Consider the following 25,413-nt stretch of genomic DNA (forward strand, 5'->3'; position numbering starts at 1 on the left):
CTCACTTACGAAGGCCCTAGAACACAGCCATCCGGCCTATAAACAGCTCTGGGGAACAGAGAGACTACTCTCAATGTCTCCATTCCCCCAGCCGCTCATGTGGCACCCTGCACATAATAGGCACAAAAGTAAGAGTTGGTGAAGCTGGACCCATGTTGATGAACTAATGTAAACCCTGACTGGCTACAAGTGCCAAAAACCACAGAAACACAGGATGTTAGGGTAGGCAGGGGTTCCCAGAGAAGATCGGGTCCAAACACTGCTCTGCAGAGAAAACCCTGAGAGAGTATCAAATTTAAAGACAGCAGACCTAGTTAGAGACACTGCTTAGAATTTAGCTCTGTGGGAATGCAAGCTGGTGCAACCACTCTGGAAAACATTATGGAGGTTCCTCAAAAAAACTAAAAATAGAACTACCCTGCGACCCAGCAATGGCACTCCTAGGCATTTCTCCACAGGATACAGGTGTGCTGTTTCAAAGGGACACATGCACCCTCATGTTTATAGCAGCACTATCAACAATAGCCAAAGTATGGAAAGAGCCCAAATGTCCATCGATGGATGAATGGATAAAGAAGATGTGGTATATATATACGATGGAATATTACTCGGCAATCAAAAAGAATGAAATCTTGCCATTTGCAACTACGCGGATGGAACTAGAGGGTATTAGGCTCAGTGAAATTAGTCAGTCAGAGAAAGACAAAAATCATATGACTTCACTCCTGTGGGGACTTTAAGAGACAAAACAGATGAACCTAAGGGAAGAAAAACAAAAATAGTATAAAAACAAGGAGGGGGACAAAACATAAGAGACTCGTTAATATGGAGAACAAACTGAGGGTTGTTGGAGGGGTTTTGTGGGGGGGGGGGGGGGGAGATGGTCAGAATTTAGCTCTGACACTTACTGGTTATATAACCTAAGCTAATTACTAAGCCTCTAGAGGCCTTGTTCCCTCGCCCACCTCGGGGAGGGTGGTCAACACTGCGTCACATGACAGGGCTGATGTGATTAATAACTTATATAACATGGCAAGGACTCACCAAGTGGTAGAAAATGGGAAAGCTAGTTACTACCATGTCTACCCATGCTGCCACTCACCTCCCATTATTTTGGCAACACCTAAGAGAAAAAAGGCCTTTCCGGTCACTGGTTTATCACCATTGCCTCCACCCTCCACCCTCTTCTAGTTTTCAAGGAACCTCCATTGCCAATTACACATCTTCATCCAAAACTCTGGGCTAGAGCTAGAAAACCAACCATCATCAGCACAAAAAGCCCAAGAAACCCAAAGCTTAAGGAACACCCCCTCCTCCCCTGCCCTGCACCCCACCAAAGGGAGGCTAAGACCCAAAGGGAAAATATCAGTACCCTAGGTCTGGGTGGGGACCAAACCAGAAATGTTCATGTGCTTCGCACAGAGGCTGCTTCCCTCCCATTCAAGCAAGAGGAACTAGAGCTTTCTTGGGAACCTTCAGGAGCGCAGGAGACGTTCCAGGTTCTATGTTCCATATGGCACCACAAAAGTTGGGCAGACGCCGGCCACCATACGTATGGCACTTCCTGACGATTAACATGAACAGAAGTTCAAGATAATGGGGCGCCAGCAAGGGACAAACCTCCTGGGGAGGGTTCTCCTGGAGTTCATGAAGACCACGCCTGGGGGCTCTCTCCAGAGGTCAGAGCAGAGCCAGGGTCTGGAAGGAAGTGGAGAAGCTGAGGGACACTCTGCCAGATCGAGGGCTCAAAGTTCAGCAGCCCTAAGCTCGCCGACTCAGTCATGTCAGCCCTCATCCCCGAGCTGTCAGCGACAGTGAGAATAAGGCAACCTCTACCGTTTGCACGAGACAAGCTTGGGGTCGGTGTGCCGGAAGGCTTACTCTGCTATTTTCACCAATCCTCACCGCAACGAGGTCTGAGGTCCGTATGGTAATGGCCATTTTGCAAATGAGGAAAGGGAGAATGAGAAAGATAAAGAAACCTGCCCAAGGTCCTGACAAGAAGGTGACATCTGTAAACAAATCATTATTGATTGAGCGCCTGCTGGGTGCCAGGGCTATTCTGGGCTTTGGAGACACAGTGGCAAACGAGACAGTGTCTACTCGGATTTTTGTGGAGAAGGGAGATATGAATAAACATCTCAGATTCCAAAGTCCCCTGGTGCCTAATGGGGACAGGAAAAAATAGCCATCACGAAGCCAGCCTGTCTCTCTGAAATTCTGGGCATCAAGAATGGAAACAGAGCCCCAATCACTATCCAGTGGATTCAACGAAGTACAGGCACTGGGGCCCAACAGCCTTGGTTTAAATTCTGCCAATTCCACTTACTAGCTGCGTGACCTTGGTCAAGTTATTAACTTCTCTGAGCCTCAGTTTCCTCATTTGTAAAATGCAGATGATCTACCCATCCAATAAGGCTTGCAAAAATGCAATAAAATATTCATATGCGTACAGTAGTCCAGGCTATAAAACCCGATAAATATTAGTTTACTAGTATGAGTATTGCTAGATTATTGTTGTAGATGCTGTTATTACTGTCAGTCACCAGAAAGAGAAGGGACTCCAGGCAGCTAATGGTACCAAGATTGGCAACTCACATCCACACAATTAGCCCCTAAATTCCCTCTCACTTGCCTTCTCTGATGTGCATCAAGTGACATTACTTCTCTGCACACCCAAAGAACCCCTCCAGACTGTCCTTAAAGCAGATTATAGACTCTGAGGACAGGGATGTTTCAGCTTCAAAGCCCAGATGCCCAAGACGGTGATGTGGATCCAGGGAGGAAAAGGGAGGCAGCTGGTCCCAAACCAAAGACAACACCAGAGCCATCCAGCTCCTAGGCTGTTGCTCCAGAGGCTGATGGGTTACCACATACCATGTGCTCCATACAGATACTGATCTCGCCGTCGCTGTAGAACGCGCCATAGAAGCCCACGATGTATGGGGAGTTGCACTCATGTAGAACCTGCAGCTCCCTTATGATCTGGTTCCGGATTGCAGGTTTGATCTCCAGGTGAATTAGCTGGGGAAAGAAAGGTGGGAGGAAGAGATGTTTTAAAAACATACGGATGGATGAATGAAAGCCTTCTTAAATGCTTAAGCTCTTACAGGTGGGAGGAGAGGACACAGGCACGTTTTAACAAGTCTCTGCCCGACCAAAGCACTCAGTGCCAACCTACCATGGCAGGTAATGGTACGGGAGGAGCCATAATGAGGGGAGGACGGCTGTGCCTCCGCTCCTAGGAGCCAAGAGTGAGGAAGGGGGGCTCACCCCTCCCAAGCACAAAGCTGAAAGGAGCATTTCCTCTAAAAGGAGCCGGGAAGCCGAGAGAGGAAGACAAAGCAGCCTGAGGAGCCGGCTGGCACTCGGGGGCTGTAGAAGTGGAGGGGTAGGAAGGACTGAGAGTGGGGACCCAAGCTGCCCGGGGAGCTTCCCTTGACTTCAGGAGCCTGATGTGGTTGAGATTTGGCCAGGGCCTCAGGTGCCACCCATGTCCCTCTCATGTTGCCCCTTGTTTCCTCCAGGCAGACAGGGGACAGACACAACAAACATAGGAAATGGTTGCTGAATGAGATGAAGCTTCTAGAAAGGGCCGCAGACAAGGAGTGAGTGTCAGAGGACATGGAAACCAGGGGTTATCAGCATGGGCTGGAGTGACCGGTGAAAGCTAGACAAGAGGCGGGCCGTGAAGACGGGGGCTGTTTGAAAAGATGGAAGGAGCAGCCTGAGCAAAAATACGTGGACGGAAGTAAGCATGGTGTGCCGGAGAACACAGAAGGGCCGGGCCTCGCTGGAGCAGGGGCTGTGTGCAGAAAGGGGAGTCCAGCTCGGACACCGCCTGCCACGGAGGGGAGTGGAGATGCTCCCTGCAGGACGGTGAGGGGGAAGCAGCGGCAGGGCCGGGGCCAGGCAAACAACTTGAAAGCAGGGTCTGGTGCATCGCCGGGGCTGCCTAAATGCAAGCAGCAGCTTCTGCTGCACCAGATAATGGCAAACAGGCACGCTTGCATTCTTTCCAAAGCACGCAGAAAGCTCGCAAAGGTCATTTGCTGTTATTTTCCAGTCCGGGGATGGGGATAAATACCCTAACACACCATCAGTGTGTTTATCCTATAATCTGATAGATGACAGGAGCTCAAAATTCAAACAGCACAACAAGGTACTGAGTGAAAAATCCATTTTCCTTCCACCCTTGTCCCCAGACCCTCCATCTTCCAAGAGAGAATGCAATCACCTATTCACCAAGTGAATTCACCTCATCACCAACCGGATTCAGTACTTTTTTCTTTCTTTTTATTTTTTGAGTGGCCTCACCTTTCTGGCCATGACCAGGCCAGATGGCTTATGGGAGACCTTGAACACCACACCACCGTTGCCGGCGCCCAGCTCGCTGATCTTCTCGAAGTCGTCATCCTTCAATTCCCCGACCTTCTGCTTCTGGGTAAGAAAGGCCTCCAGGCGCTTCCGTTGCTGCTCATCGAGCTCCAGCTCCTCCAGCTTCTTCTGCAAGGCCTCCAGGTTGGTCCTGTCCCAAAGAGGGAACATGAGTCAGAACCGGCATCAGAGAGGCCCCCCAGAGGAGCACCTGTGCTATGGCGAGCACTAGCTCTGGGGCCGGACCGGAGAACGAATGGAGGGACTCCAAGGGAGGGTTCCAGGTGCTGCAGCCCTGCTCCCTTCACTATGCCACCAGCCACCACTCCCTGTCACTACTCCTCACCGACACCTTTCACCTCTCAAGGCCTCTGTTTCCTCATTTGTAAAACGAGGCCTCGCTCACTATGCTGCAAGTCTACAGAAGGAACCAAAGAATCTGCTAATATCCAAAACGAGCCACCTTCATTTGCTTTAAAATCCCAGTTCCGGGGCGCCTGGGTGGCTCAGCTGATTGAGCGTCTGACTTTGGCTCAGGTCATGATCTCACATTTGGTGGGTTCGAGCCCTGCCTCGCGTTCTGTGCTGACAGCTGAGAGCCCGGAGCCTGCTTTGGATTCTGTCTCCCTCTCTCTCTGCCCATCCCCTGCTCGTGCTCGGTCTCTCAAAAATAAATATTAAAAAAAAAAAAAAAAATGAAAACCCCAATTCCCAAAGCCCCACTAGTGTTGGATTATTAAGTTAGCACCACATACAAAATAAAATCTATTTCCTAAAAGCACTAAACTGAAATCAAACCAAACTATCACAACAGACTCTAAACTATATGGTAACAGCAAAAACCCTCCTCTCTACTGTGATCAGGTCCGGAACCAGGTTAATCAAAATAAAGCAAAGAATCATAAAAATACCTACCCAAAATTTTTATTTTTGCATATAATATACATATAAAGGTGCATTTATTCACCCATCTTCTAATGTAGGCGGGGCAAGGCCCTCTCTTTGAGTAAGAGTCCGCTAGTAAGAGCCTGGTGCCATCTTCCTCACATGAACCAGCAAACAATACGTCGTCTATCACTTCCAATTCCTGAGTCCTCAGGGTAAAAATGTAGCCACTTACTGAGTAGTATCAAAATAAAATTGTAAGAGTTTTATGATTTCCCTCAATTTTAATGCTCATCTAATTTGACAGTAATGTGTTTTAGTGAGTTGGACTTATTGAGTCTTTCCATGGCTTGTAATTAGTGTTCAAAGCAGGGGGGGAGGGGGATCCCACTTCATTTGCAGTCATATTTCACCAGTTTATCTGATTCTGAAGTATGTTACTTAATTGCAGTGCCAGCCACAACCCAACAAACGATGCTGGGAACAGATGCTGGGAACACTCTGGTTCTGGGTAAGCACATAATTCAGCCAGTGGGTGCCGAGGCGAGTGGGCAAGGCAGAGAGCAGCCTGCTTAGCTGTGCATTCAGCAGGCTGGTGGGCAGTATGGGTTGTTTTACAGAGAACGAAAAAACATTCATTATTCCTGGGGGGTTTATAAGAACAGGGTGGTAAAGAGAGCGTCCACGGTGTTTCATTTGATTAGTCCCAGTCTAAACAAACAACATGGCGACAAGACAGGGCATCATGACACATCAGAAGGCTGGTGCCCAACCCCCAACATACACACCATTTCTGAGCTTCAAGGGCAGGAGTAAGCATCATCTTCCACTCTTCGCTCACCCTCTGTTCCAACTCTCAAGAAGGCAGAGAGGCTGAGACCTACTGCCTCCCCAGTCTATGGAAAGATCCAATACTGCCTTACAAGTAACTGTACATGGGGCCACAGAGCACACAAGGCTGATTTCACCAAGTTTCCTCCCTGGGCAGCTCTCAGGGAAGAATGGATGGTGCCATGGACTGAACTGCGTCTCCCTAAAATTCCTGCTGAAGCACTAACCCCCAATGTAATCATGTTTAGAGACAGGACATTTAGGAGGTAATTAAGGTGGGGCGCCTGGGTGGCGCAGTCGGTTAAGCGTCCAACTTCAGCCAGGTCACGATCTCGCGGTCCGTGAGTTCGAGCCCCGCGTCGGGCTCTGGGCTGATGGCTCAGAGCCTGGAGCCTGTTTCCGATTCTGTGTCTCCCTCTCTCTCTGCCCCTCCCCTGTTCATGCTCTGTCTCTCTCTGTCCCAAAAATAAATAAACGTTGGGAAAAAAAAAAAAAAAAAAAGGAAGTAATTAAGGTTAAGTAAGGTCATATCGGTGGAGTCCTAATCAGATAGGACTGGTGACCAGAAGAAGAGAGGTGACCTCCTCGCCTCTGTGCACACGCCAAGGAAAGGCCGTGTGAGGACACCAAGAAAAGATGGCTGTCCGCACGTCAGCAAGAGGGACCTCGCCAGAACCCGACTGTGCCGGCACCCTCACCTTGGTCTTCCAGCCTCCAGAACCATGAAAAAATAAATTTCTGTTGTTTAAGCCAACCAGTCTATGACATTTTGTTATGCAGCCCAAACAGACTAAAACAGCTGGCAATTTTCTCATCCTGCTTAAAGGCTCAACTAAGCTGCCCCGGTCTGTTGGGGTAGGGACCCAGAACAAGCATGGCTGCAAGGGCACGGTGCCACCTTCAGGTTTCCTTTCTCTGAGGTCTGTCCACAGAGGAACCCATCAAAGACAACATTTAGAGACACATGTCAAACACAGACAGACCCTCACAGCTAAAACTTTGATGAGGTGACAGCTGCCTGTAGGGCTCAGGAGTCAGGCTGGAAATGCAGCCTCCAAAGGCTTCTGTGAGGCAGGAACGCTGAGCAGGATGAGGAAGAGGGAAGGACCGAATGGAAGGAAATCACTCTCGTCACAACACTGCCCGTACTCCGTTTTACACTTGCTAATACATTTCAGCCACAACTCTACAATTACAACAAATAGCAAACTCAAGCACAGGCAGGTGAAGTGATTTGTCCAAGGTCACACAGCTAGTGAGCAAGGACTGAAACCTGGGCAGAGAGAATCTCTCATCTTATGCTGCACTACCTCTTCAGAAAGTTCAACACCTTCAAGGGAGGGCAATTGCAGACGTGGGTAGGGTCCCAGTGTGGGACATGTGCCATACCAGCGCTCGCTCATACATGAAGACAGTATACCTATGCAAAGAGCCCTTCACGCCAGATGCAATCCTCCCCGCACATCAAGCTGAACATTGCCTTGCAAGTAACAGTGGCCACAAGAAACCCCATCCATCTGGCAAAGAAAAAGAGGAAATGTTGACTCTGCTCATTTTCCTGACTCTCAGTAGAATTAAGTAATTCTCCCACCTTCAGGAAGAAAAACTAAATCTTGGCTTCCTCCTTCTTCGACCTTCTATGCTCTCCTGCCCAACCACCTACCCTACCAGCTAAGGAACTGGCTCCTGATTCATGCTTTCAGAAGGCTATGCCACAGCAAAGGCTGTGCGCTGTGGTGGCAACACTTTCCTGATGACTTGGGGGGGGGGGGGTGGAGTGGGGGGGCGGGGAGGGAATGGTGTTGCCAAGCTACCAAGCCATTAGTAATCAGGAATCCCGGACTCTTATCCCCGAGTAGTCAACGGACCATGGACCGTGGACCATGGACCAGTCATTTAACTTTGACACATCTCAAGTTTTCTTGTCTGTAAAATGGAGTAACAACTCCATGCTTCCTTAACCAGGGGAGGATCGAAACAGAAAACGAATGGGAAGGAACAATGGAATTTTCACACACTTGTAAACTAATGTTAGGCAAGTGCCAGTAGGATGGAAGACGAGGAGCCACCGCCAAGGCAGCCACCGTGGAATCCAGAAATGACTGCCTTTCCTTTAACAACTCTTAAAGCCCTTGAAAAGTTTTTTTAAAGAACTGTTGCCAAGGGGCACCTGGGTGGCTCAGTTGGTTAAGCGGCCGACTTCGGCTCAGGTCATGATCTCACAGTCCGTGAGTTCGAGCCCCGCGTTGGGCTCTGTGCTGACAGCTAGGAGCCTGGAGCCTATTTCAGATTCTGTGTCTCCCTTCTTCTGACCCTCTGCCGTTCATGCTTTGTCTCTGTCTCAAAGATAAATAAACGTTAAAAAAAAAAAAAAATTAAAAAAAAAAAAAAGAACTGTTGCCAGGAATGAAAGACCAAGGATTTTATCTGAAGGTGAAAGGAAAATCCAGGCATCAAAATGGCTTTCAGTACTCATTCAAAAGAAATCCATCAATAACGTAACATTCTTTAGTATTGCCTCCTCCTACACAGGGACTCAATGGTGTTCAACAAGGCTCATTTCTGTCCCGCCCCACCCCAAGGCAAAATGCTTCAAGCAAAGGAAATAGGAAGAGAGGGGACTGTCACCCCTCAACCACGCCACAAATCTCCAAATCTCAGAGGGCAAGACCTGTCTCCTTCACAATCTTTGGTTTTCACTGAAATCAGCAAATTGAGAACTACAGATTGAGAAAGGAACCTGGAGCCTAGAACAAGAACTATCTGACACACACACGGCCCTCTCCAGGGACCAGCTGTGACATCTGACCCCCATCACCCTGTTCACCACAGCAGAGAGAAAATGACACACGGTCACGTGCATTCCACACCACGGCTGTCTTACAGTAAACACAAGTCTGTCGAGATACAAGATTATAGGTTTGAAATGGGAATGCAGAGAAGAGCAAGGAATGTGGAAAAAAACAAGGGCTGTCATTTGTGCTCTGAAAACTCCAGGGAGGCACAATGCAGTGGGTGGAGAGGGATGATCCTATGGGCCGGAACATCTCCTTCTCTCTCATCCCACCCATCTGCTGCGCCTAACTGCACCGCCACAACTGGAATCTTGCATTTGTGGCTCAGTGGTTTAAATCACGAAGCAGGACAAAATGTAGCACAAGGAGGGAAAGGTAAAGACCTCCTGATCCAACCCATTTCAAAGGTGAGTAAACGGAGGCCCAGGTCTCTCAGCTCCTAGAACAGAGCTTCGTTCAAGGCCTCACACTGCCTTCCCCAACCCTGATGGTCACTGAAATGGGAAGGGGGAAGGAGGTGACGTCTAGACAAAGGAATGCGGTCTTCAAATGGCCACACACCAAACAGAAATGAGCCAAATAGCACACAAATGCTGGCCTGTCACCAACCTGAGCCTTGCTCTAGCCCTGGGTGGCAGGCCCTGCCTTGGCCAGGAAGGAGCACAGAGAGAAGAGCAGAGGGTGACCATCAATCACTGAGCTGGAGGAAAGAAAGGGTCCCGGTACCAGCAGGCGGGTGTCCTCAGAGAGCCCAGGGCGTTGGGAAGTTCTCTGTCCCCTGTGGCATCTGGCAGATAGGAACACTACCGGGGCAAGGAAAGAATAGGGGAGACAGGAGACCTAAGCTGAGGGGGAACAGCACCAAGAGACAAACACTGCAATCCCTCAATTCTCACCCTGTATCACTCCCATCTATGAGGTCTTGGGCAAGCTACCACCCTTCTGGTCCTCAGTTTCCACACCCATTAAAAAAAAAAAAAAAAAAGGTGGGGGGGGGGGCAGTGTGGTTGTCTGGTTATCTCTGAGATCCAAGCCTGAGCACCTGACAGCCAGCTGAGGAAGTACAAAGTAAGACTGAGGGTGCGTTCAGGTTGAAAAGCTGAGGATCTTCAAAAGAAGGGAGATGGGAGGGAAAAAAGAGAACTGGTCTTAGGTTCTCTATACAGTCAAACCCTGGACAGCGGGGATGTGGGGGTTACAAAGAGCGTAAGAGAGGAGGAAAGAAGAACGGGCCTGACAGAGGAAGGCAGAGGGGCCAAAGGCACAGCTAACCACTTTCCAGACTCCAGCCTCGGCTAGCCCATCTGTGGTAGGGAGTGCAGTTTAGGCCAGCCCCAAACAACAAGGTGGAGAAGAGGCTGTATACCCTTACACCTCAACCCTGCAGGCCATGCTGGGAAGGGCTGCTCAACTAACTAGGCAATAAAACTCCAGGTCATAAAAAAAAAAAAAAAAAAGTGTTCTTCTGCATCTAGGTAAAACAAAAACAAAAACAGAAACAAAAAAAGGGGGCAAAACTAGCCTATGCAGTTATAAAGTAGAAAAGTGAACACCCTTTGGAGTGGGGAGCAGTAACTAGGAGACACGTGATGACTAATTTTAGGTGGCAGGGTAACAGGGTGGCAGGGCCACAGTGCTAAGGTATGTGGTCAAACTTGATTTGGAATGTTTCTACTAAAGTGGGGTTTTGAGGGGGGGAAGGGGGGTTGAAAATTGGTGAACTTTGAGTAAAGCAGCAGATTACTCTCCATAATGTGAATGGGCCTCACTCAGTCAGTTTAAGGCCTTAAGAACAAAGACTGACCTCCCCAGAGAAGGAATTCTGTCAGCAGGCTGCCTCTGGCCTCCCAAATTCAAGTCTTCCACGGACCTCCAGCCTAGGCTTCCACAATCACATAAGCCAATCCCTTTAAAAGTTCCGGTCAGGTCAGCGTCTGTCTGTCTCCTCTCTCTCTCAATGCCCATCTCTTCCTCTCTCTATATACGTGTATCTTGGATACTGTGATCAGATTTCTTTTTATCCTTTTCCTCCTTGCATCTCAGTTTAAATTTCTTGCTTTCTTTCTTTCTTTGTGGATATCTTTGTGGATAATTTCTTTCAACCTATCTTCAGGGTCACTGATTCTTTCCTCAGTTCCCTCTGGTCTGCTGATACACCTGCTGACCTTTGATATCGTGTTTTTAAATTTTTCTAGCATTTGCACTCGATTCCATTTTTAGTTTCCATCTCTTCTGAAACTCCTCATTTGTTCTTGCAGGTCGTCCATAAATGATGGTTATTTTAAAGCTCCGATTCACCGGAGTCTAGTTCTGTTATCGGCCTTATCTCTTGCAGGCTGTTTTTTCTCTCGTGATTCTTTGTGCATTTTAATATTGCATTGAGTGGTGCATCGTAATAGAAGACTAAGGACTGAGGCAAATTGTCTTTATGCTTAGAAATGGGTGCATTCTTCGGTCATGCTGTATTAGTCAGGAATGGAGCTAGGTTTGGGTTTTCTTGTGAATGCTGGTAATTTCAGTGCACCACAGGCTGCAAGTTTCTCGAGCAATGGGTTTTGTCTTGTGCTGAGAGTGGAGCCTGAGCTGCAGAGGTTTTTTTTTTCCCCTTCAGTGTTCCCACGCCTCCCTCAGCTTTGAACCGTCCCATGATGCCTGGCCACAGAGTGGGGTCCTTCTCCATGCCCTTGCTCCTCCCCCAGGGGTGGACTGCTATCACTTGTACATAATAGTCTCACGGGATCTCTATGACCACCTTTGATTTACCATCACATCACTGGCTGAAGGTACCCTTAACTGTGTATTCCTCCTGCTGCTTTCCTAAGGGCCTTCTAGGTGTCAAAATGCATGCATCCCCAGAAAAGGCCTGGGAAGATAAAACGGTCAGTATAGTCTTAAAGGAAAAAGCAGTCCACACGTACTGCTGGACACGAAGTAACGACGCGAAGTAACGACCAGGGCCTCAAACTGTACATGGCACAAGCCAGACACTGTGCCTCTGGTAGCCATAGGGAGGTTCTCTCTTGTCCTGGTCTTGAACAGGCCCTGTGAACGTGGACTTCCCCTCCTCTCCATGGCAACCAAAACTCTGCCTTGCATCTGTGGCAGTTCTTGGGCAGGGGAAAGTTTCCTATTCCTCCTCCAGCATAGACCTCTGCTTCATGTTGGTGTTGAACCCAGCTTTGGGCTTAGATTCTTAGGCAGCTGTGGGAAGACATACTTCAGTACAGCCATTCTCTCGCCCGGTTCGTAATGTGCTTCACTGAATTTAGCACAAGTATTTTTTTCCCTTTTCCTTGAGGCTGGCTGCTAACGTAAATCAATTCTTGGCCACCTACTCTTCTCTGCTTGCTGACAGATGTGTAGGTGAGCAAAGCCTCACCGTCGTTGCTCTTGAAAGCAGCCCCCAGACCCAGGGCCAGTGACACAGGCAGGAAATCAGCTGCTTCTGGGTCAGCACAAAGCTGGTCTTTCATAATGGGACATAAAACTACCAGAAAGAAAAACAAACAGACAAACAAACCATGCATGTGGCTGCCATATAATATACTCCATGCTTAATAAGCGTGAGGGCTTTGGGAGTCAGAAGACATGGGTTCAACTCTGGAAGTTACTTGGTCTGTGAACTATTCACTCACTTCCCCTCAATTTTTCTCATAGGTAAAATAGGCAAGTTAAACTACGTGGTCTTTAAAGTCCTTTTCAATGCTAGAAGTCTCTAATCCTAACATCAGATTCGTCCTGTAGTATTCCAAGGACAGAACTCTGCAGCTAAGTCCCAGGGCCAGGCATCTCCACAAACACTGGCCATTTTCCCATTCTGCTTTTAAAAATTTTTTTTAACGTTTATTTATTTTTGAGAGAGAGAGAGAGAGAGAGAGAGTTGAGTCGGTGGGGAGGGGGGTTCCAGAGAGAGGGAGACAGATAATCTGAAGCAGGCCCCAGCCTGTGAGCTGTCAGCACAGAGCCTGATGTGGGACTCAAACTCACGAACCGTGAGATCATGACCTGAGCCGAAGTTGAAGGCTTAACCAACTGAGCCACCCAGGTGCCCCTCACTGCCTTTTTTTTAAGTTTATTTATTTATTTTGAGAGAGAAAGAGAAAGAAAGACAGCGCATGCCAGAGGGGGAGAGAGACAGAATCCCAAGCAGGCTCTGTGCCATCGGCACTGAATCCACATGGGGCTTGATCTCACGAACCATGAGATCATGACCTGAGCTGAAATCAAGAGTCGGACACTTAACCAACTGAGCCACCCAGTCGTCCCATCACTGGTTTCTCCTTTGAGACTATACTGCTCTATCTTCCCAGGCCTTTTCTGAGAATACATGCATTTTGACACCAGAAGGCCCTAAGTGTGGCAGCAAGAGGCATACAGACAGCTAAAGGCTCTTTAAGCCAATTATGTGATGCTAAATAAAAGGTTGTTGTGGATGGGGTGCCTAGCTGGCTCAGTCAACAGAGCAGGCAACTCCTGATATCAGGGTTGTGAGTTCAAGCACCACAGTGAGTGTAGAGCTTACTTAGAAAAAAAAAAAAAAAAATGGGGTTTCTGGGTGGCTCAGCCGGTTAACCGTCCGACTTCAGCTCAGGTCACAATCTCACAATTCATGGGTTGGAGCCCCACGTCGGGCTCTGTACTGACAGCTCAGAGCCTGAAGTCTGCTTCGGATTCTGTGTCTACCTCTCTCTCTGCCCCTCCCTCACTCCCCCCTCCTTCCCTCTCTCTCAAAAATAAACATTAAAAAAATTATAAAAAAAAAAAAAAAAAGATTGTAGTGGAGATTACATAAGCATGTAATGCAAAAAAATGTTGGAATCATCTGAAGGGCTTAACAAGTAGTTAATACTGTTATACTGTAGGCAGCTAATTACTGGTTAGCAAGGGTAACATCTGATTTGATAGTGCTCACTACTGATTTACTAAGGACCCGTAGTATGACAGGCATTCTGAGCAAGGTAGAGGAGCCCCTTTGGTCTCCTAACACCATGATGTTATCACCACTGCCAGCCCCATTCTGATGAAACTCCTGCATCAGTATGTTTTCATGCAATAAATCAATAGCCTGGCAAAAATGTACAATGTAGTTAAATACCGCCTTTGTTGCCTTTCACTGGTTTCGCGGCCACTCCCAACAAAGACTGTGGGGCAAAAACTGTCTTGCAGTTCCCCTGATTTTCTCGAGGCCTCAGACACTGACAGCTCCGTAGTTCAGGAGATGCCAGCCTAACCACACTGAGTTTCGTAGGGGCAGGAGACCAGAGATGGGCTAGAATGATACGTAAGATTTAGATAGCAAAAAAAGGAGAAAGGGCATTCTAACATGGTCTACTCTGTAGAAAATGATATAGAATAGGGATTAAAAATATTATAAGCAAACAATGTTAGAGGAATAGAACTTAAAACGAGAGTCAAGACAAGTGTTTCCCTTTAATGTCACTTTAAATCAAGTGGCTTCCAGGCCAATCAACAAATGTTTCTCAAAGTCAAGAAAACAGGTTTAAATAATTAAAAAAAAAAAAAGATAAATATGGGAGCCCGGCTGGCTCAGTCAATAGATCATGTGACTCTTGATCGTGGCATAAGTTCGGGCCCCACAACGGACAGAAAGCCTACTTAAAAAAAAAAAAAAAAAAAAAAAAAAAAATCACATATTCCTATCCTTAAAAAACAAAAACATAAGCAAAATAATAACAACAACAACAACAGGCAATATCCCCCTGCCCCCGGAATCAAACAGGCTTCCGAAATTATACAAACTGCCTTCCCCTGGCATGTTCCTGTAGAGAGTCACGCTGAAAAACACACACAGGCACACACCCACACAGACGAACCTCTGGAGTGGCAGGACCACCCACTCAGGCAGACTCTTCTTAAATATTGAACAACATCCTGGATCGGAGAGGGGGTGTCATATTGTTGCTTGAAACAACTGACAGACTATGCTTTCTTCTGCTCCAGTGGACAAAATTTGTTTCGTATTAGCCATATATGAATTAATTCCTAAAGGATCAGTCTTCCAGAGAAGTACCAAAAAAATAAAAAAAAAGAGAGAGAGAGAAAGTGATGAAATCTGGAGGCAGATGGGGAAGAAAAAAGAGAAAATGAAGGACAGAAAGGAGTATCACCTTTACTTGAGGGGGAAAGAGGTACGTAAGAACTGTCTGATAAAGAATGAAATGTAAATGTAGTTGAGGTGAGCTTCTTAAATGCTGGCCATGTTATACCCACTAACTTAGTCCTCACAACAACATTAAAAACTAGGTATTTTGTTCCCATGTTACAGAAATGGAGATGGAGGCCAGGAGCAATTAAGACTAGGGCTGGAACTCCAAAACTTACCTTCTCTCCATACCACGAGCCAAAGATCTCATGTCCTTCCAACAAATCGCCCACCTGATCAACCCTAACACAGGTGTGTACCCGTTAGTGACCGATTCCTTTGAAGCAAAGAACTGTGCTGTACTAAAAGGTCCCTGGAAAGACAACAAATCTACCCAAAGAGGAATTCCTTTCAGAGGAACATCCAAGGCCAATATATTTTGAATGGGACAGGAAGGGAAGAGAAAGGACACGGCCCAGGTGAAGCACACTGGTAGAAGCAGTAAAAATTTGGGTGGCCATAAGAGAGCCAGGGGCCTACTGAGGGAGGCAGGGTGGAAAGGAGGCAGCAAAGAGTACTGAAAGGGAGAAAATACCATAGACAACCCAAGTGGAACATCCAATAAGTATGTGGTCACCCTCAGAAAAATCAAAGGGAACCCTGGGCCTGGTGGTGGCCACACAATGGGTGTGTTCCTGAAAGGACAATTTGGTTGATTGTGGCCTTGTAAAGATGATGTATCTGACCCCAGATTTTGAGACGCTGATATAGAGAAAGACCTTTTAGAAACTGCCTGTGTAGTAATGGCCAATGCTGCTCTGGGAATCCGCAGTGAGAGTTGTTCTTGAATGAGAGAAAAAGGTACAGGACCCGATGCGGCCATCATCCTAGACCTCATAACCCAGAGCCATGAGGAAACTCGAGTCCCCAAGGCAAAAAAGGAAGAGAGCCAATGCTCAGAAGCACAGCTAAGGCAGGAAGATAAATTCAGAAGAAACAGCATTCAAAATGCATCTCCAATTCTAGTCCACATGGAGAAATCATCAATTCTCCAAACCGGTTCCTTCCTTAAGCACATGAACAATATGTCTATTACAGCTTGGCCCCTCTCTTTGATCCAAGTACACACTAGAGGGGTCAGCAAACCTCACCTCTTAGTATACATCATCTCCGAGAAAAATCATACTCCCCACATCACCATCTGGCAATGCTCAGGGAACCCTGCAGGACCATGACTAGAAGTCCATACAAGTGCTCACCTTGTAGAAAACTACTAGTTAGGTCCTCAAATTAATAGCAGTTGGCCTGGTAGGGTCAAAATGTACCTGACAGAAGGAAAATCACACACCAGAGAGAACAAAACTTAATTAAAACCAAAACCGACAGTGCTTGTTTCTGTCTTCTGAAAGGAGGGACGGGGACGGGGGGTTGGTTAAGTGTTTGTGTTAACAAACCCCCTTCACAGCAAGGGCTACCAGAGGACCAGAAGAAGGCTTGCCGACAGTTTAAAAGGGCCTGATCCTCAGCCATGGCACAGGCAGGAGCAGACCGGAGCAGCACATAGGGGTGGAGCTGGAGAAATGATTTAGGCTGCAGAATAAGCTGGGAGAAGCCTGTTTGAAGAGTGTCTGTAAAGTAGCACAGGAGGAAAGAAGGCACCGGGGCAAAGATCATTTAAAACCAAAGATATCTAACACCATAAGATTTTAAGCTGTCTTTATTGCTATAATGTAACACACCCTCCCTACCCCAGACCTTCAGTCCAATCTGCATTGCACGAAAATAGCTTTTTGTATGTTTCATTCTTGTTGTTTGGTGAAAATCAGGAAAAAAGGGGCCGAATTCCAAGCTGATTCAACACAGAGCAAGAAAAAGAGAAAAAAAACACAGAAAGGGAAACATGGGTCCTACAGAAGCACAAGTGACCACGAGAATGGAAACCTGCAGGACCACTTCAATCTAGAGGAGGGCAGGGGACTGGGAAGTTGAGTAGACATCTGGCTGATACCCATTTACGCCCACAGCTGTGAAAATGCAATGCAGATTATTCATAGAGCACCCACTGTGTGACAGGCACAATCTGTGCTAAAGGCTAAGAAGGTGCAGATGAGGAAGACTGGGTCCCTGCCCTCACCAGGCATCGTGTGTGTGTGTGTGTGTGTGTGTGTGTGTGTGTGTGTGTAAGAAAGAGACCAGGAGACAAAGATGTAGAGATGAAAGAAAGAAAGAAAGAGACAGGTATCACAGTGCAAGCCAAACACAGGGAAGGATACTAACAAGCAGAGCAGTGAGTAAGGTAAGGGAGATGGTAACGCTGAGGTGGGCACAGGGGGCTATGAGAACAGAGATAAGACTTCCAATTCCAAGATTAGGAAAGGAAAGAAAACATAATGCCCAGGTTCAGTCCTGAAGGATAACTCAATTTGCAGCAGGGAAAAGAGCACCCCAGGCTTGGGCATCAGCATGAATAAAAAGGCACTAAAAGTTACAAGCAGTTCCAAGTGGCCAGAAGGTAGGTGCATCCAGGAGAGCACACAGAGGCCGGAAGGTAAGCTGGGGCTAGACCATGAAGGACACAGCACACCATGCTAAAGAATTAGGTTTGAGGAAGGGGTATTAGGGAAATGTTGGTACAAACTTGCAGTAGAAGATGAATAGCCTGGAGACCTAATGCACAGTACGGAGATTAGAGTCAACAATACTGTATCATATACGACAAAGCTGCTAAGAGATTAGATCTTAAATGTTCCCACCACAAAAAAGAAATGATAATTAGGTGACACCATAGAGATGTTAGCTAAAGCTATGGTGGTAATCATAGTGCAATACATAAACGTATCAAATCAGCACACTTATACGTCAATTATACCTCAAGAGAAAAATTTTAAATCTTAAGTTAAAAAAAAAAAAAAAAAAAAAGATGGTCCCAGCACACCAGTCTGGAACGCCTCAGGATGTTTAGGGTTCAGCAAAGAGCCATCTGACATCTTAGTTTCCAAAAAATGCCACAAGATTTTAATTTTTTAATTTAAAAAAGAAATTAAAAATGCCATAAGAATGCTTTCTTATATTTAAATATCTAAAACACATGCAAAATAATCACAATTTAAGTATGTGGTTCTGGGATCAAATCACCCACAATATGCATATGCAAAATAGATATATGATTTGAGTAAGTGCAAAAATTCTAGTTTGGAACCTTCACAGAAATGGAATCACGACCTACACACCTCAGGAGATATACTAGCTTCCTTGAGACAAAGAAGATATAAAAATCTGAAGTCTAAAAGCTGCTGAGCTCAGCTTTCCAAATCCTTGGAAGCCCACAGGGGACTTCCCTTCCAGATAATTAAACTCTCATTACCCTGGTCCAAAGACTGGCTCAAAAAGGGCTTTGACAGTATTTCTCACACACCAATCCATAGTCCTGGATTCGATTCCCAAGCCCAACACTCATTTGCATTATTGCTATCTATGTGATACATACAGAAGTGATGGCTGCTTTTCCAGCGATGCTTGAGGCTCACCTATTTCAATTACCAAATCCCAGAGGGCTCTTTTTATTTGCAAAATTGCATCATCAATAATTTGCCTCCAAAGTATAAACCATGCTTCTAACAGAAGGTACCAAGAGTATGGAAACAACCCTGAACTTGGAAGTCAGAAAATTTGGAGCCCTCTGTCAACCCTGCCGGTAACTGGCCATGTAACTTTGAACCTCGAAATGGAAGCACACTCTTGTCCCGTATCACAAGAAGCTGTTATGAGCACCTGGACAAACAATGGGTAAGAATGTGTTCTGAAACAGATAAATAAGTAAAAACATCAAAGAGGCTTTTCTAAAACAAAAAACTTTTTTCTAAATTATTCTTGGTTAGGGGCACCTGGCTGTCTCAGATGGTGGAACATATGACTCTTGATCACAGGGTTGTAAGTTTGAGCCCCACAGTGGGTGTAGCTTATTTAAAAGTAAAAACAAAAACAAAGAATTAACTAATTAGTTAATTCTTGGTCAGAAGAGTGTGATTTTGGTTGACACTTTACACTAATTGTGAATCCTCAAAGATCATTCAATAATACACCAAAGATCAATATTAGAAAATAAAACCTACTAGGACAACACTCCAGTGCATACTAAATTTGAGATACTGTGGGGCAAAAAAAAAAAAAAACCAAGAAAACTGCAAAACCAGTATCATTAAGCATTCTTTGGACCCTGGTCACTTTGGATTAAAAACTCTGCAGGCTCTGTCTGGCATTCAAAGAGAAGCATGTTCTTACAGCAGAAGATAAAAAGATATGTCCACCAAGCTCTTCCTCTTCACTTCTCCCCCACCCACTTCCTTTTCTTCCAAAGGAGAACGCGCTCATTTACCCACTGGCTTGCCACATCCTGCCTCGGAAGCTACTTCCTAGGAGCTGCTCTGGCTATTCTCAGAGGAGCTTTAACTCCTTCAGGCCCCCAAACCACTAGTATATTTATGACATCCCCACCCACCACAGTCATTTCCAGTCTAGTAACTAGAATCCATTTGATCATATAATACACCGGCATCCTTCGTGCCATGCACTGCATTAAGTTAGCATTTGACCTATAATGGAGTCCAGTAAGAGCCACATCTCTTGGTTCCACCTGGGGGCTCCAACTAGTCCAGCTTTGCGTAATCACCCAAAAAGGACAAAAAGAAGAAATGATTCAAGAAGAGCGATCAAGAAACTCAGTGCACATAATATTGCCCTTGATATCAGTGAAAACCCAATGAAGCAAATCTCCTGTCCCACACGGGCTCTGTAAGCTAACACCAACATCCATTCATTCCACATTTACAGACCGCTGACTGGATGCCAGGCCTGGCTAGAAATGGAGCATGGAGACAGAACTATTAAGTCTCCAGAAGCTCATAGTGTAGATCATGAAACCACAGAAAATATATGAAGATCACACACACGCACACACACACACAAAGTGCTTTGCCTCCCAAACAGTTCATGGACAGCCTTGCCAGAACTTTCCTGAGGGAGACCAGGCAAAATTTCAAGGACAAGACAATATCGGACTTCAGCCTTAAAGGAGAGGGTGAACTCCCAAATGCTGGCAATAAACTTGACAGAGAAACCCCAAAGGAAACGTACAAAGCCATGGGTAACATTTTACTGACTGCCTACTGAGTTAGGTGTTATCCTACCACCTTACATTTAATCTCACAACAACCCTACAAGTTAGGTAGTATTATCACCCCCATACTTAACTTACTAATGAGGAAGCCAGGGATAACAGACGTTAAGAATTCCAACTGATGTAAGTGTTTAGGGGTGGAGGACTCCAACCTCAGCTGTCTGCCTCTAGGGATCACTCCTCCAACACAGAGCAAGACTGCCCACTAAGTGCCAGAATAGAGTTCGTAACTGTGGGGAAGCTGGTCATAGAAGAAGAGAACAGGGCATAATGAGCTCCTCTTTTCCCCTTGCCCTTTACAGTCAAGAAAGAAGAGGAAGAGGGGCGCCTGGGTGGCGCAGTCGGTTAAGCGTCCGACTTCAGCCAGGTCACGATCTCGCGGTCCGTGAGTTCGAGCCCCGCGTCGGGCTCTGGGCTGATGGCTCAGAGCCTGGAGCCTGCTTCTGATTCTGTGTCTCCCTCTCTCTCTGCCCCTCCCCCGTTCATGCTCTGTCTCTCTCTGTCCCCAAAAAAATAAATAAACGTTGAAAAAAAATTAAAAAAAAAAAAAAAAAAAAAGAAAGAAGAGGAAGATACACAGTTTTTTAAGCCAAGAAATCAACACTAATGACCTACTACATGAAGACCCTGTACAGAGAAAAATTATCCCCTGCTGTGCTACAACTGGCTTCCTGCTACATACATCACCCTAGTACAGGCTGAACGGACCCCGCTGGCTGGCCAGCCTATGTGTGTCTCCTAAAAGTGCCCCCGTGGACAAGAGTATGCACACCCCAGACAGGGGGGGACCACAGAACAGTCCATGGCACACCAGTTGCTGAGCTCCCGAGACTCCCCAAGTCCATCAGCAGGAGAACGTAGAACACTGAAGCTTCCATGACAAATGACAAGTGTTTTTTCAAGCTCCAGGCTTGCATCTTTAATACATTTTAATAATCTTCAGCAGTTTTGGGATTCTATGTCTTATCTGCCATTTTTGAAACCAAAATATGGTGATTTTTGGAGCCAAAGGGCCAAAAGGTACACTGTTAAGAGAGAATTTAACAATATTTTTTTCCTCTCTCTCTCTACATACTCTTATCACCCGTGCTTTTCATTTTCTTCCTAAAAGTTAAATCCTATCAGTCAAACCCACACAGGGTTACCCCTAGGCTGCAGTTAACTATACAGAAATCTGCCAAGACTTTAATGGCCCTTGCCAAAGATAGGGCAAGAGAGGCTGTGAGGGTTAACAGGAAATGAATTCACTCTATGCTGAGGGCATTTAACAATAAAGTGGTCACCTGTATTCAATTTAAACTGAACACATAGACTCTCCCCTGGCTATAAAACAGAATCAAAGGTTGTGCACTGGGGCGGGGCAGAAAACAAGAGCCCTGCACTAGAGACAAATCGAGGGTCCTGGATCTGGATTCAGGCTATCACTCACTAGCCATAAGCCACCTGGCCTCTCTGGACCCCAATCCCTTCATCACCATCATCTGTGAGGCTGAACTATAAAGGTCTTTTCCATCTCTAACATTTAAGGATAGACAAGTGGGTGTCTATCCTCAGGGGACAAAGAATGCAAGGTGTTGGGGGTGAAAAGGACGATTAATATAGAGTAAGGCTATCCGGGTTCAGAAATAGCCTTAGTGCTGCATTCACCTTATCAGCCTAGATTTATTAGGGGGGGTGGGAGGGCCTGGTGGGTTGGAATCACAGCCACCTACAGTGAAATTAAACTCTGTTCCCAAATGAGTTCTGCTGAAGTGTGATTTATCCAGGGAGTGTTAAACAACTCACCGGCAGTATGAAACTGTGTTACCGAAATTGTATTACTGCACAAACTTAACTTTTCCCCAAATGTGATTTGCAGAGAGGATGCGGAGCTGAGAAGCCTGTGTCTACGACCATCTGTCCTATCCCAGTCCCTGGAGAGGCGTGGGGGGAGAGTGTGAAAAGCCACAGGTGCATGTATATTCAGCCACCAATGTCATGTGTCCATCAAGAAGCCCAACATCCGTTGGGGATAAGTGTTCAGCTCCGCCAGCAAGGGAGGCTCACGGATCCATCCAGCCCCAAACATTCCCTGAGCCCTTCTCTCCACCAGGCATGGGGCTGAAGGAACATCACAGAACAGGGTAGACGTTGGGGTGTCTGGGTGGCTCAGTCAGTTAAGCCTCTGACTCTTGATTTTGGCTCAGGTCATAATCTCACGGTTTGAGTTCGAGCCCCACCATCAGGCTCTGTGCTGAAAGTATGGAACCTGCTTGGGATTCTCTGTCTTCCTCCCTCTCTCTCTCAAAAATAATAAACTTAAAAAAAAATAATAAAGCATTAGGAAAGATGTCACCAACAGCATATGCTTCCCAAATGTTTCTCCTCTGAGCAAGGAAGCGGATATTGGCTAAAAAGGCAGTACAGAGGACTATAAGCACTCTTAGGTGCTGGTGTGACATAGACAAGACCCTTAACCAAGATCAGTTTCCTATCTCTTGAGTAAAGATAACACATAACCCACATGCCTCGTGTGGTTGAATAAGGAAACAAACAGATCTAAAAACAATGAGGAGTAGGGGCACCTGGCTGGCTCAGTAGAGCATACGACTCTTGATCCTGGGGTCGTGAATTAAGCCCCACGCTGGACACAGAGATTACTTTAAAAAAAACAAAACAAAACAAACAAACAAAAAAAAAAAACCAATGAAGAGTATACAAAGCCTCACAGAACAAATGCTATGATTACCACCAGCACTGTGACCCTCTTGTGTCAAAATATTAAACTGAAAATAATCAAAATAAGTCAAAGTCGGACGCTGCAGGGATTAGCAGAGCCTTGACCTTTGGAGAGGTGTATCTTCTGCCCTCTTCCTTTACTGCCATGTCAGGGCTTAGTCATTCAGCAAAATTTCACCAAACCAGATGCTAAGGAATATGCTATGCGCTGGAGATAAAGATGAAAAGACCCAGTCCCAGGTTTCCCCAATTTCAGTCCAACTGGACAGGACTTACACAAACAACCAAAGCATCATGGGCCAGGCAGAGTGCCCTGGAAGGTGGAAAGACGACCACTGCCTAGAGTGGGGTGGAGGCCACGTCTGTGATAGATTTACACAAAAGGCAACCTGCAAATTGAGCTTTAACACAAGATTAGGATTCCAACATGGATTGAAAGGTAGAGAAGGGAATCCCAGAAGACAGTCTGAGCAAAGGCCAGGACCCATTGGGGAAGACATCTGGATGAACCATGAAAAAGTGAAACCCAAACGTCACCTAGAGCAGAACCCCCCCACCCCCCGCAAACATCTGGCTTGAAGAACAAAGTGTTACCTTCCCTTTATGTCAGGGCCTACCCCTCCCTATTACTACACACACACACGCACACGCACACACACGCACACGCACACACACGCACACACACACGAGCACATTCGGCCCAGGAAATCCTCTTTAAACTCTTGGGAGAAGAAAGCCAACTTCCAGGGTGGTACCTGTCATATAGATGGTGGTCCTTGGAGAAGCTGGGAGGAGTCTGTACTGGGATGTACTGAGTGGCAGTTGCTTCCTACGCACCTTCTGCAGCTTCCTGTTTCACTGAAAATACTTCCTGCACATCCCCCAAATTGCAAATATGCCAGCATTGTCTCTATTCTATCTGCCTAGATAAAGAATAGCTGAAGAGTCCCATTATGGGAAGTGTTTCGGGAGGTGAGAACTTTCTCTCCTTCTCACCTGATAGAGAATAAGGCACCCTGGCAGGGAATCTAGCCCTAGCCCTTATCAGAAGTCTCGTTAATCATAAAAAGCAGTTTACACACAGAGTGTCTATGAATCCTTTCTGCTGGTAGGTGTTACTATGCCCATTTTACAGATGTGCAAACAGACTCAAGAACGTGAAAGAAGTTGCACAAGATCATTTAAAGGAGTAACAGGCGGGGTCAGGATTCAAATCCACATATGTCGGCTCCAAAACCTTTCCCCCGTATCACATGTTCTCCAGGCCATGCTTACTCAAAAGTCACATTTGGGGCTCATGGGTGACTCAGTCAATTAAGTGTCCAACTTCGGCCCAGGTCATGAACTCGCAGTTCGTGAGTTCGAGCCCTGTGTCGGGCTCTGTGCTGATAGCTCAGAGCCTGGAGCCTATTTGGGATTCTGTGTCTCTTTCTGTCTCTGCCCCTCCCCCACTCACACACTGTCTCTGTCTCTCTCTTTCTAAAATAAACATTAAAAAAAAATTTTTTTAAGTCACATTCACAGCAGAACCTACTGTGTGACAACCTTTTAACCCTTCTTTGCAGTCCTGGATTCTTTATCTGCCAAAAGGGTGATTGCAACAGATTCCTTTCAATAATACAATGTCATCTACTTAATACCTACCTTGAGTTTGCAAGTGTGCCCAAGTGGTAACCTATACGATTATACGGAGCTCATTATATAAACCCTGAAAGGTAGGAAGGCAATACCACCACCCCGCTTTGCAGAGAAGCAGGCACAGGGTGGTCACATGGTGAGTTAACAGCTGTACCAGGGAAGGAGCTGAGATCTCACACTTTCCCTCTACACAAGGCAGTTATTCAAAAGCACTGCAGCCTGAGGATTCTGAAGCCTGCAGACTTTCAGACCCCTCTGGAAGAAGGGTTAATTTCTGGATTCAAATGAAACACTTGTAGAGGCAGAAACAATTACTTAAAACCTGATTGGGAAGCCGGGCTCTTCGCTGTACTGTTAGAATCCAAAACTCCCAGAGTGAAACAGTATGTCCTCCTCAGACCACCCTGCCTCTGGGCCTGTTGACTCCAAAACCCTCATAGAAACCCATTCCCAACCTTTTGGAAATTAGACCCAACTCAATAAAACAATACAAGGAGTTGACTGGGTGCTCTGCCCACACCCTCCCCCAACACCACCACCATCACACCACCTCAGGCAGTTAAAGAAAGACCAGAGATCAGGGCTCCCGGGGACCCCTTCCAGCTGTCTCCACCATCTTTAACGTCCTCTCTACCTTTGCACTCTCAGAAAAGACAGGCACTTTTCTGGGTACGCTGCCATCATTTCAACTTCTGTTTTTAATCTCTGACCATACTCATGCATGTGACTTTTCCATTTCTTTAGGGGAAAAAAACCAAACTTTGATTTGTTTCCAAAAGATAACTTTCTAAACCAATGACTATGTCATACTGAAATCAAATATCACATTTAGGCTTCCTAAAAATATTACCCCAGTACAATGCCTCCTTTTTGCTCCCACGTGCCCACCC

The 25,413-nt window shown here is 46.4% G+C and overlaps 1 protein-coding gene across 2 annotated transcripts in view; it reads right to left on the reverse strand.

Annotated features, from left to right (window-relative positions):
• MAP2K1 (mitogen-activated protein kinase kinase 1) overlaps positions 1-25,413 on the reverse strand; it is a 78,914-nt gene that overhangs the window by 35,970 nt on the left and 17,531 nt on the right. For both annotated transcript variants that reach the window (XM_045449355.1, XM_045449356.1), the window contains exons 2-3: positions 4,318-4,528; positions 2,878-3,024 (exon numbers count right to left, since the gene is read on the reverse strand). In XM_045449355.1, coding sequence (XP_045305311.1) covers positions 2,878-3,024; positions 4,318-4,528 — 358 coding nt within the window. The remainder of the gene's footprint in view (positions 1-2,877; positions 3,025-4,317; positions 4,529-25,413) is intronic.

The sequence above is a fragment of the Leopardus geoffroyi genome, chromosome B3 (assembly GCF_018350155.1).
Source record: "Leopardus geoffroyi isolate Oge1 chromosome B3, O.geoffroyi_Oge1_pat1.0, whole genome shotgun sequence".
NCBI classification, from domain to species: Eukaryota; Metazoa; Chordata; class Mammalia; order Carnivora; family Felidae; genus Leopardus; species Leopardus geoffroyi.